Source organism: Alosa pseudoharengus, unplaced genomic scaffold (genome assembly GCF_046254945.1).
Source record: "Alosa pseudoharengus isolate Yale_2024_CS ecotype anadromous, Long Island Sound unplaced genomic scaffold, YU_APseudo_1.1 YU_APseudo_1.1_scf_16, whole genome shotgun sequence".
In the NCBI taxonomy this organism is placed as follows: Eukaryota; Metazoa; Chordata; class Actinopteri; order Clupeiformes; family Clupeidae; genus Alosa; species Alosa pseudoharengus.
This window is the reverse complement of record NW_027468630.1, coordinates 3,896,492-3,908,452: the sequence shown is the minus strand read 5'-3', so window position 1 is coordinate 3,908,452 and position 11,961 is coordinate 3,896,492. Positions and strand designations below refer to the sequence as shown.

Below are 11,961 nucleotides of genomic sequence, written 5' to 3'. Positions count from 1 at the left end.
AGCAGACTTCAATAGACAGTAGATATAAAACAAGGTTGTCAGTATATTTAGACTTCACATATACTGTAGCTATAAATCTTTAAGGCAGTTAAAGGGACATTCCTATTGAGTAATCAGTTGATATAAACTGTAACTGTGTGTACTGTGCATACAGCCAAGCTCTTTTTAAAGATGCTTTTACGTACCAACCTTATATACCAGTGCAAAGTGTACATTGTTTCCTCTGAGAGCAATACAAAGCAACTTAAAGCCAACATGTATTATTTTGTCTTGTTGTAATGTTATAGAATTCACATGGTTTGTGCATATTCATCATGTTTTACACCTTATAGGTTCATTTTAATGTAACTATACAAATCCTTGTATGTGGAGTCTTAATGTCTCCTAAATGTAGAACTTTTTTTAGATACGTTTTAAAAACGTTTTAAACCTTTTTATTCAAACTGAGCTTCCCTGAAACTCCCCAGCAAACAGCTTCACCCCTCCGAATTGCCCGTCAGGGAGCCAGGAGGCAGGCGCCCGTCTAGAACTCGCTAGAACTCGTAGGGCGAGACGAAGACGGTGACCCTGGTGATGTAGCGTCCGAGCAGCACGCGCCTCTCCAGCTCGCTCATCTCCACCTCCGCCTCCAGCGTGATGGGGCCCTGCACAGGACTGACCAGCATCAGCTGGCCAGTCTGCCGGTCCGAGCGCTGCACGGTGAAGTGGCGCCGCGCCCGGCCTCCTCCCAGCAGCGAGAAGCGAAGAGTGTCGCCTATCATGCGCATGGCCGACACGCGGAACATGACCCGTGGTGCCGACAGGTTGGACACCACAGCCAGGTAGTGGTAGGACACGGAGTTGGGGGCCTGGGCGCACGCCCTGTTGTCCACTGGGCACGGGTTCCTCTCACAGCGCCTGAGTATAATAATAAATTACATTTAGTAATAATAATCATAATAATGATATATGTATATAGTTATTACATTGACATAACTTTTAATTACATTTATATAGTACCCATTCACAAACCCCAAGGTCACACAAAAACACTCAACTAAGCAGCAGACGTGAAAGAGAAATGATCGTTATGAAGACAAGGTGTTAAGCTTATAAATATCGAATAAATACAGTCTTTGCATTCCTAAGAAGGTTGCATTCCTAAGAGGTTTTACCTGCACTTATGGGGCTAAGTTCCCCGTAGGCCGGTAAAAGACTGTACTAAATCTCTCCACATTTGGCTTTATTGATATACTTGTTTTTGTTGTTAGAAAAGCAATCATGGAGAGCTATTTTGGCAAGATCTTGTGGAGCACTTATATGCAATAAAAGAATCATTGGCCTAACTGTGCAAGCACCCCAGAGTGGTGATAAAAGTAACGCTAGAATAGACCTTCTGGCCGAGAGGAAGGGCTGAGGATACTGCCCACTCACAGAGACGAGGTTTTCACGTAGGTGGCATTGCGGATGCGTGGGCAGTCTACTTTGACACACTGGAACCCTCCATAAGTGTTTATGCACAGCTGGTCCCGGGTGCAGTTATGCTGCTTGTTGGCACACTCATCAATGTCTGACCACAGGAGAGAGAGACATGAGATTATTAGTAGATTATAAGAGATTATTAGTTACCCTTACATACAGTTCATTTTGCACATACCTTAACTATTTAGTGTTACTTTTCCACACATACAGTATATCAACTGTTTGCCTGAAACCATTTAGCGTTACTTTTTCTACACATAGAAAAGAAAACATCTTACTGTTTGCCTCCAACAGTAAATGTCACTCAAAACGTAACTTTTGACAAGCTTGATATTTGAGTTGTCTACAGTTTTTGCTACGCTGAGAATTTGTCACACACTGACAGCTAAGGTCTATGGCATTGTCTGAATTTGTTGGTTTGCTCATGTTTCCCACTGATGTGACCCTTGTTTGACCTTTGCAGTTGCGTCCGTCACGGGTCAGGTTATAGCCGGCCGGGCAGGCACAGCGGTACCCTCCGGGGCTGTTCACACAGGTGTGGAGGCAGAGACGACCCCCCTGGCCCATGTGGAAGAGCTCGCACTCGTCAATATCTGGACAGACAGGTAAACACAAACAATCACAGCTGGGTCATCTCCTCCTGCAACTCTGCATATCTTCACTTCAAAGTTTTTTTCAATAAAAGTGCCAAGGAAATAGATTTTTAGTTTGTTTTGTTTTGGTATGCTGAGAGGATTGGGAGCTGAAGCAGAACATGGCGTACTGTGGATCAAAAGGTGACCATTTTCCAGGGAAGTGATAAGTCTGGACAGACAGCTACTGCTGTTGATCCCTTGAACAACGCCATCAAACTGTCAATTAAACTACCCTTCTTCACATTACCCATCATGCCATACTGCTTGCAATTCATGGTATTGCTCAAAAAGTGGCATCATTGAACTGAACGGGCTTCACTTTATATAGTTGATAAACAGACTGAATTGACAAAAGACAAAATGCAGTATTGGAACTTGTCCTTTTTCATAATACATTGATGGAACTCATTCCCTTCATTTAATCCACTGCTCTCATGCAGTAAGAACAGAAAACAAAAAAATATTATTAAAAAAAAATATTATTATTAAAACATTATATGAAGTCAGTGTACCGAGTCTAGTACTGAGTTAGAACACTATTACCAGCAACCAGACATGGGCAGTATTTTAATTAGATGTATTTCAAATATGTATATAAAGGTCCTCTTAGCGATGTTGGGTACAGTAATTTCCTGTGTATTAGCCGCATTGTGTATAAGCCGCAGGACAGTGTTTTATGCCAGTTAAAAAAATAAAACCATATTAATAATACCATATTAACTGCTCCTGTTTCCGGTATTTAGCACTTTGAGTCCCTTTTCTGGTTTGTTTTGGATGAACTAGAGTGGTGGACACCGAAATTTTGATGATGGGTCCTGTCTCGACTTTCTGGCTCGTTTTGAATAGGCTTTGACTGTTTCAGAGTGGCTGGCTATGGGCATTCACAAACATGTCCTTAAATCAACCCTTAACGTTGGTTTTCAAAACTGACCGAGTGGTTAGTGGTATGGGTGAACCTGGTTTTGTCAGTTAAAGTTTTTTCTTTGGTGTTTCGTGTTTCCTAGGGGTTACTCAATACGAATAGGGAGGGCGCCCGGTGATATCCATTGGGCAATTCCTTATATTCAACCGTAAAGTTGACCTAAATAGTGATTTGTCCATAAAAATGCCAATTTCATCACTCTTTTAAAAGGACAGCATGAAATATAAACCCATTTTCCTATTTCTTGCAGTAGTATGCTACATTTTGACCAACTTCCTCTGTCTGTTTACCTCAATAACTGTAAAGAAACTGTTCCTACCATCTGAAGTTTACAGGAGGAAAACCATTTTGGATGTTTCTGTTCCTAGCAAACAACTTGAGGAAATTTGAGGACAATAGGGCCCAGGTTAAAAAATGATTGAATTTTAATGCAACTAAGCTGCAATGGAACCTCAAAATACCTTTAATGTTCTTAAGTAATGTATTAAGATGCTCTAGAATAACACATTTAGTATGGACTGGTAGGACAGATGTATTTGGACTCCTGGGTATGTCCTATTCAGTCTCACCCGTGCAGATGCTGGTGTCGCGTCCTGAGATGGTGTAGCCGGCCTCGCAGGTGCAGTGGGTGGTGCCCTGTGTCTGGGTGCAATGGGACGGGCGCACAAACGGGCTGGAGGTTGCCGGCGGAGACACCGAGGCGCCCGCGGTGCCCGCTGCCCCAGCTGCCCCAGCTGCTGTGGCTGCCGACGTGTTGGTTATTGTGATGAAGACTGCGGACGAGAGGGGGAGATTGTTTGAGTTAAGAACTTTATTTACTGTCCTCTTCGCTTCCATACTGCTGCTTAGAGAAGCTTTCATATCATGCATCTGAAATTGGGGGGCGGGGTGAAGCAGTGGCAGCGTCGCCGCCTAGGAAATGGTCAGCCAGTTTCATTTTGCATTTTTTACACATTACATTTTTCTTTAGGCTTTATTGACAGGACAGTTAAGATCAGACAGGAAATGAGAGGGAGAGAGAAGGGGAGTGACAGGAAATTATATCAGGCTGGATCCCTCATGGTATTGGACGTCAAAGTTACCGCTACACTACAGCTCCCTTTACTGTACATTAAATCTTTGGTGTAAATACAAATGGAGATTATGCAGACCATTAATCCAAAAGGGCATGGCCAACTCACTGCCTGATATACTATATATACAAAACATCAACCACTGGGCTGCATAATCTGGCCTGATGTGTTCCCATATCATGCCAATCTGACATTTCAGGAGCCGTACTGTACTGTACTGTACGCTGATGCTGCTCAGCACACAGCAGCAGCCTTATGGCAGTTTTATGAGGAACTTGGGCCTGTCAGGCAGAGTAATGAAAGCAAGGACAGTCACTACAGTGTTCAAGCCACTGTCTGGAAACAAACATGTCATGGTTGAGCTGCATTTAAACCCCCATTAGGCTACAGTATGTGTGTGTGTGCGCTTATGCGTGTGTGTGTGTGTGTATGTTTGTGTGTGTGTGTGTGTGTGTGTTCATTTCACCTACCGCAGCTAGTGCCAAAACAAAAAGGAGTCTGCATTTATTTAACCAGCTCTCTTTGGGACCCTTGTGAGTGTGAAAACTTGCTCAGTGGTCCAGAACCTGGATGACTGGATGATTGGGCTCCAACAGTGCTGTATGTGTGTCTGTGTGTGTGTGTGTGTGTGTGTGTGTGTGTGTGTGTGTGTGTGTGTGTGAGAGAGAGAGAGAGAGAGTGTGTGTGTGTGTGTGTGTGTGTGTGTGTCTGTCTGTGTGTGTTTGTGTGTGGCTGTAAATTGCAGAGTAAGACTGTGACCTTAGCCCAGAATAAATCCTGATTAAGATACAAAAGTAATTCTAGAAGCTCTGTGTTGTTATACAACTGTATCTACAAACTGCAGTATGTTACTGGTATTTACAGTTGGGCACCATCTACTGCCTTTGGCATTGGCATGCATTGTGGCTTGAGGTGCGATGGACTTACACGTTGGCACAGGTGACTGGCAAGTGGCACCACCCCATCCTTTTGCACATAAACAGACAAATCCATTCACCTCATTCTCACAGGTCCCCCCATTCATGCACGGAGAGGAGGCGCACTCGTTTATGTCTGAAAGAAGAAGAGGAGGAGGCGCACTCGTTTATGTCTGAAAGAAGAAAGGGAACACCGTTCAGGCAGAAAGGGATCCGTGGTGGACGCCAAACAACTGGATCTGCTGTGTGGGTGAGTGCTCCCAGAATGCAATGCAAAGAATGAGCATGTAACTCTATACCAGTGATCCACAGATTAAAGAAGGCCTGATTTCGTGTGTCTATTAGGCCTATAGGGATTTGTTGGCAGGGGATTGCTTAGCTGTTGATGGAGTCTCTGTGAGGCCAAATCAAATTGCTGGGTGTGTGTGCTGGTGGGAAGGCAATAGCCAGGGAAATTGTGAATGCATCCAAAACCAAGACGTTCCCCTTTGGATAGCCTTACCCATTCAGAAAAAAGGGGGGGGGGGGAACTCTATCAGGATGGGATGCAGACGAAACTGTAGACATCTTCAGGAGGAGGAACAGAATGAGTGGCAATGGTGTCAGCTATGCTACAGTTCAAATACACAGAGACAGAGACACCGAGAGAAAGAGAGATGGAGCGAAAGAGAAAAACAAAACAGATGCTGACAGGAATGGGAGGCAGATGGTGGAGTTGATAATAAGATGAGTGATGAATCCAAAGGCCAGAGGAGATGGAGAGGAGGAGAGGAGAGTGGTGGCGCTGGCGAGGGATGGGCCTCCAAAACCCACACCAATTTAGCATGGCCTCCGGAAGGCTGGCCATGCTATGGTGGAACTTGGTTTGGTCTGCTTTTCGCACGTAATGTTTTCACTGAATGCTGTTGCATTTTTATAACAGAATAAATCTAGCAGCCATTTAAAAGTAGACTGAGTGGTAAATCTGTGAAGTTAAATCTATTTATAAAGCAGAACTGAAGTTATTTATACTGAATGTCAGGGAAGGGTTGAAGAAGAAAAAATAGAAATGTTGCCCTTACTCACCCTTGCAGACAGGCTGTTGTCCGGACCAGGTCAGGGTTTCTTTACACTGACGTGTCTCAGAGCCTACCAGCTCATAGCCTGGGTCACACAGGAAGTGAACCTCATGACCCGGAAGCATCATTTTGCCCATCTTCTTGCCGTTGGCTGGTGCTTCTAACTTTGGACAGGTAACTGTGGATTGTAGAACGTACCGCAGATACGTGAAGATTAGTTACCATTTCCACCAGTTAAAAAAAGATGTATGAGTTGAGGACATGTCTAGTATATAATGTAATGTATGTCTATATGTCATATTTATATAGTGTTCAAATACTAAAATGAGGACCATGGTTCCCTACAGTATATTTATGTATACAGCAGGTACAGTATACATATACCGGTACATGTTTTATTAAAGCAACACCAAAGCACTTTTTCTCTCGCACGCTATTTGTTTATTCACCACCGGCTTTGCAAATAACAATGTCCACAGACAAGGTAGAGTATGTTGCATGATTTTTATGAAAGTATGATGTATTGCGACATCAGAAGCATACAAATTTGTAGTTCCTTATGTTTCATTCCATCGAACTACAGATCCGCTACCCGATCTGGCAAACTTACATAGTGCGGTTATAGCCAATAGAGGGCTGCGAAGCAAAAGAAGAAATGCCGTTCACCCTGTTACGAGTTGATGAACCACTGAAACGATTTTGGAACCATCATTCTAAGGTACAAAAAAACTCTTTGGTGTTGTTTTAATATTCTGTTTGAATATCTACTATCATTATTTATATATGAATATCTGTCTGAACTGTGCTACTTTTGAAGAAACTGAATGAACTGGTGAAACTCCTCCAGACCGTTGGTGGGTTTGGCTGGTTGGCGAGCCATGCTGGTCTGCACCAGGTTGAGCTTCTTCCTGAGCGCGCGCAGGCTCTGCATGTAGGAGGTCTCGTGGGCAGAGAGCAGCTTGTGAACCTGGCGCAGGTGGCTCTGCAGTTCCTGTCTGCTCGGGCACTCCTGCAGGAAGACACAGCCAGGTCACTGCACCCAATTAAACGCCTTTGTAAACACTTATTCTTGTAGCCATTGCCAGCTAAATAAGCTGGCTCGAAGCATTTTTGCAATGAGCAAAAAAAAAAGAAAAATTGTTGGTTGAATAACCAAGTAGAGCTGGTTTCGTGTGGAAATATTGCTGGTTATTCTCTAATGTATTCTTTTGATTTGGCCAGACAATAATGCAATCTGCCACACTGTCCTCTCCTCTGTAGTCAGATAATATGCCAGAAGGTTTGCAAACAGTTTTAAAGCATTGTCATATCAAAAATCTTGAAAGTGTTAGCTGCAAGTGGTCCTCAGTGAAAGCAGATATTTGATATGCGTACCAGCCCGTACAGTAAGAGTTCTTTTTTCAGACGTGAGGTTACATGTCGTAGTCATTATTTTTCTTTCCTCCCCGGAGGTGCTGAATGACCCCATTGAGCCCTGTCCTCTCCTGGTCTTCCGACCTTCTCCTGAACTGATCTCTCTCTCTCCAGAGGCCTCATAGTGGCGTCTTGTCTTTGCTGGTGGTAGGGCTTGGTGGTTTATGTTGGGGGCTGAAGGTGGTGGTGGTTGTGGTGGTTGTGGGTGTGAGTTGAACTGGTACGCTGCTCAGTTCAAAGAGAGGTGTTATGTGTCTGCGTCACGTCACACTGTGCGGTGGCATGACGTTTCTCCTGGCTGGCTCGCCAGAGGTGCTGCTGTACTGTAGGTCCAGGAAGGGTAGGTGGGGGGTAATGGCTGTGAAAGCTTTGGTTGTGCTTGGCAGCAGAATGACCTGCCTGTGCACCGGGGTTCACACATGCTCTCTCCGCACAGGAGAAACTCTCCCATGGCCTCTGAGCGAGCAGAGCAGAGGTGGGCAGTTCATGCGAGCCAAGGTGTTTACATTGCTCAGGTCACTAACATCAGGTCAGGCTGTTCCCATTGACTGCTGATGGATGGGGATGATAGTATGTGCAATTTCAAAGTCAGAAGGACTTTTTATGATTTTATAGGAAAGTGTGAAAAAAGTGGACTATGGACAATTTGTTTCTAAAGGTTTATGGCAGCCATTATCACTGATGTACCTTAGTAATAGTAGGAAGACAGTTCTCTGCATTCAGACTAAGAGGCTGTGTAAGACTGATTACATTTCATATCTATTCCATTCATATTTATATCCATATTCAAATCCATTACCTTGCCGTTTACATTGCCATATATCTGGGTTATGAACAGGACATTCAATCAGCATTTTCACAGAATTTCACAGATGAAGGTGGTGAGATAAAACATTTAGCTATTATAACAGGTTTGATTTATTACGGCTGGTTTACTGGCCAAGTATCCCATATGTTCCATGTGGCATATCCTATTTTATAGTGCACAATGGTTGAATGGAGCTGAATTAAACTGAATCCTATGCAGAGAGATGGAGACATGCTGGAATATTAACACGCTAAATGGATTAGTTATACTACCTGTAATCACACATTGTCATCTACCTTATCATGGAGAATTTCATGGAAGAGACACAAAGTACAAAGCACAATAGTGCTGTATGTATAACTAAATTCTCCCGCCCATAATAGTCATAGCGACCAAAATCACTATTATACCATAACCTAGCAGTATTTGATTCTCTACCGGAGGCTGGACATATTTTTTTGACCCTGAAGCCAATCCAATACACGAATACCTAGAGGGCAGTTACCCGTACCCGGCTGTCCACCTCTGTCTCACGTCACATGAACTTCTTTGTTTCTTTGTCCACTTCTTTTATTTCAAGTTTCAGAAAGTACAGCTTTCTGGCATGAGCATGCTGGAGGCCATTTGACATGGTTTAATGTTACATAATGTTATGTAAGAAACCAACGTTACTTTTGATCATATCTCATCCTCTACAGGCCCTCGTTGTGCTGTGGGCCAAACATTACTCAAATCAAAAGCATCCTCGGACTTACAAAACTCATCCTCAGACCTAAGAGCTCTCCTACTGGAGACACAAAGGTTTCTCTCTCTACTTGAGTGAGCTAAAGCACTGACCCTGTTCAGAACATCTGCTCATTCACTACATAGTCCACTATTTAGTGCATTCACCTCATATATAAACTTTATTACAGGCTCTAGGCCCAACAGCAAGACATACAACAACAAAAAACAAAAAAACAAAAAAAGGAATAGATACATAAACAGATACAAACATACTCTGATTCATGAGAGTCTTAACATAAGAGAGTTATAGTAAACGTGCATTAGTGATCATTCATATAGTGATCATTCATATAGAGCACTATGTAGTGAATGAGTTGATGTTCTAAACATACGGTCAAGTCACACACACAAGTCAGACTAGCTAAGATTTGACCATGCAATCAGTTATTATGTTAGTACATGTAGCTGCTAGGTCCAGGCCTGTCCCTCATTGGCTACAGGTGGAGGGGGGGGGGGGGTCATCATGTTTTTCCATAGGTTTTCGGCCCTTTTTTCTTACTTGCGCTTTCTCTTATGTTTTTTTCGGGAGCCAATTAGTGTTTGCATCTGGTGGGTGTTATGCAAGGAGAGCAAATATTGGCTCTTCTTGAGAAAACACCTGGCTAATTTAGTCTGAAGCAGACCGTAGGAGGGACACCAGGTGAAACAGGGAGGCGCACTGTAGAAATTGGCGGTAGTGCACACAGACAAAGTTCCTATTTTGAGTGCCACGGCGAAAACACATCGCGAAGTTTGCTTTCATGTGGGGGGACGTATTTGAGATTGCAGTCGGATGGCAAACAAGTCCGCACTTTCACAGCAAGATTTCACTTACGCAAGACAGGACCAATGTTGTAAGACCCCAAGCAATCCATGGCTCACTTAAGAGAGTTTTACATAAGGCATGTTTGCTAACTATGGGCTCCTTGGATCACTGCTGATGTTGTCTTTGCTGCTCACAGGCGAAACTACTTCATACCACAACAGCTCTCTGTGCCGGAACAAGCTTCTTGCTGGAGCCCAAGAGGAAATGAGGTCTCTCACAGAAGCTCTGAGGCCTGGTCTGTTATGTCACATCATGGGCAGCTGTGCTTCCCAAGCCATGTGAGGGTAGCAAAACAAACATGGCTGCCCAGGGATTTCTATAACCAGCCAAAATGCCCTTTCTGAGTTTTCACCTGGCCTTCCAACAGTTGTTCCATCTTCATCATTCAACACATATGAAACATTAAGTTTTGTGTATCAGCTGCTTTTAGTCCCAGCGCAGGTGGATATTCACTTCTAGGTATCAGTGCAACATTCACTAATGCCATTAATGTATTTCACATTGCATGGTTGGCCTGGCAGTGCTGTGCTGAAGCATGTTGGCAGCATTCAATAATGGCTCTCGAGAATGTAAGACTGAATAAAACACACAACTTTGTCACTACAGTCAGAACACCTCAGTGAGGGATCTAGCACCTCAAGCCTGCTATTCCACAGAATCACAGTCCATGTTTTTCTAGGCAGTTAACGATGGTTCAGATTCCACAAAAATTCTAAAGCACATATCGTATTATTTGTTTTTATCAGTTTACACACAAACATTATTAGAAGGGTAATCCGTTGGGTTTTTCCTGTAATGACATGTTATTGGCTTATTGAATTAAGTTCTTTGCCAAATAACCTCAAACAAAAGCATCAAATTGTGAGTAATTACATCAATGAAACTGGTACAGAAAGAGGATTTAAAGTGCAAAGCGTCCTCTACAGTTACTTGGCAACAATGCTGAAAGATATCACGTGAACTCCGGCGACTCACCTGACCGTGCATGAAAGACAGTTGACAGACACTCACTAACAGCATGATAACTTGTGTCCGAGTCATCTTATTACCGCTCTTACTATTCTTTCCAGCCACTTCACGTCTGTTCCAAAGTAGGTTCTAGTAATATCCTGTCACGGAAAAGAGCGCTTCGGTATTTTATTTTGTTAAACTGCGCCCCAGGCACTATTTGGACAGGTTGAGAAGGCAGCTCCGGTGCACCTCTGAGTATAGGCTACATCAATATGAAACCGCACCGATCTGTTTGGTACATTATAGCTCTCGCTCCGTACGCGCGTGTTTTCCTTCTTTTCCTTTTTTTGGAAGGAACATGCCACATTTCTCTCCTCATAAAAAGCCGCTCAGTTGTGGCATTTGTAAGCTCGGAGGAAAAATGAAATCCACTAGTCAACAGATTTGTGCTTGCCCAGGAGAGCCGAACTACAGAAACAACCGCCACAGTGTGACAAACAGCAGCACAAACTTTAGTCCCTAACTAAATAAAACATGTGCCTGTAATGTAGGGTCATAAAGTGTGTGGGTATAGTAGGCTAAAATATAAAACATGTTTTGTAACTGAAACGCCACCAGACAAGATAAGGCCAACACAAATGCTGCAAGATATTTGAGCTAGATCTTTATTGTTCAGTAAGAAAATAACATGATATTGTACAAAAACTCAACTTCTCTTTGAGAAATTAAGCTGCAAATCAAACCAAAATGGGGAATAGCTCATTTATCATTATAGGTTATGACAAGGTAGGTGCATTTATACTATTGCCAACTGAGTAGCCTATATGGACAGAATAAATAGCAAGCCACTTCTTTGGACTTTGGTCCACTGAGAAGGCAGGAATGTAGAAAAAGAGTTGGAGGACAGGAGAGTAGGCATGGCAAAGGTCTGCCCTCTGCAGGGAACAGCTGCACCGAATCCTTAACTCCTGTTTCATCTCAGATACAGTTGTGTGTAGAATATATTCTATTGCCTTATTATAACACAACCAAAAAGCACAAGAAACAAGAAACACATGAAATATATGTCTGGTGTAATGTTTCAACCCCAATCCCAGTAATGCTATTTCCATGTTCAACAACAAAATCTGTC

The 11,961-nt window shown here is 43.2% G+C and overlaps 1 protein-coding gene across 1 annotated transcript; it reads right to left on the bottom strand.

Annotated features, from left to right (window-relative positions):
* Positions 1-503: 503 nt before the first annotated feature.
* Positions 504-11,107, bottom strand: LOC143126131 (fibulin-7). The gene is made up of 8 exons (XM_076288039.1): positions 10,854-11,107; positions 6,916-7,075; positions 6,074-6,244; positions 5,019-5,144; positions 3,588-3,791; positions 1,917-2,054; positions 1,414-1,549; positions 504-897 (listed from the first exon to the last, which is right to left on the bottom strand). Exons 1-8 carry the CDS (start codon positions 10,917-10,919, stop codon positions 534-536), a joined length of 1,365 nt encoding a protein of 454 aa, XP_076144154.1. The 5' UTR covers positions 10,920-11,107; the 3' UTR covers positions 504-533.
* Positions 11,108-11,961: the final 854 nt, after the last annotated feature.

Bases quoted from the DNA above. Each gene is read 5' to 3' on its own strand.
- LOC143126131 (XM_076288039.1), bottom strand. From the start codon at position 10,919: ATGACTCGGACACAAGTTATCATGCTGTTAGTGAGTGTCTGTCAACTG. The intron at 1,550-1,916 runs GTCAAACAAGGG...TCCTGTGGTCAG, and splicing joins TGACGGACGCAACTGCAAAG to ACATTGATGAGTGTGCCAAC. The intron at 898-1,413 runs GTGAGTGGGCAG...TATTATACTCAG, and splicing joins TACGTGAAAACCTCGTCTCT to GCGCTGTGAGAGGAACCCGT.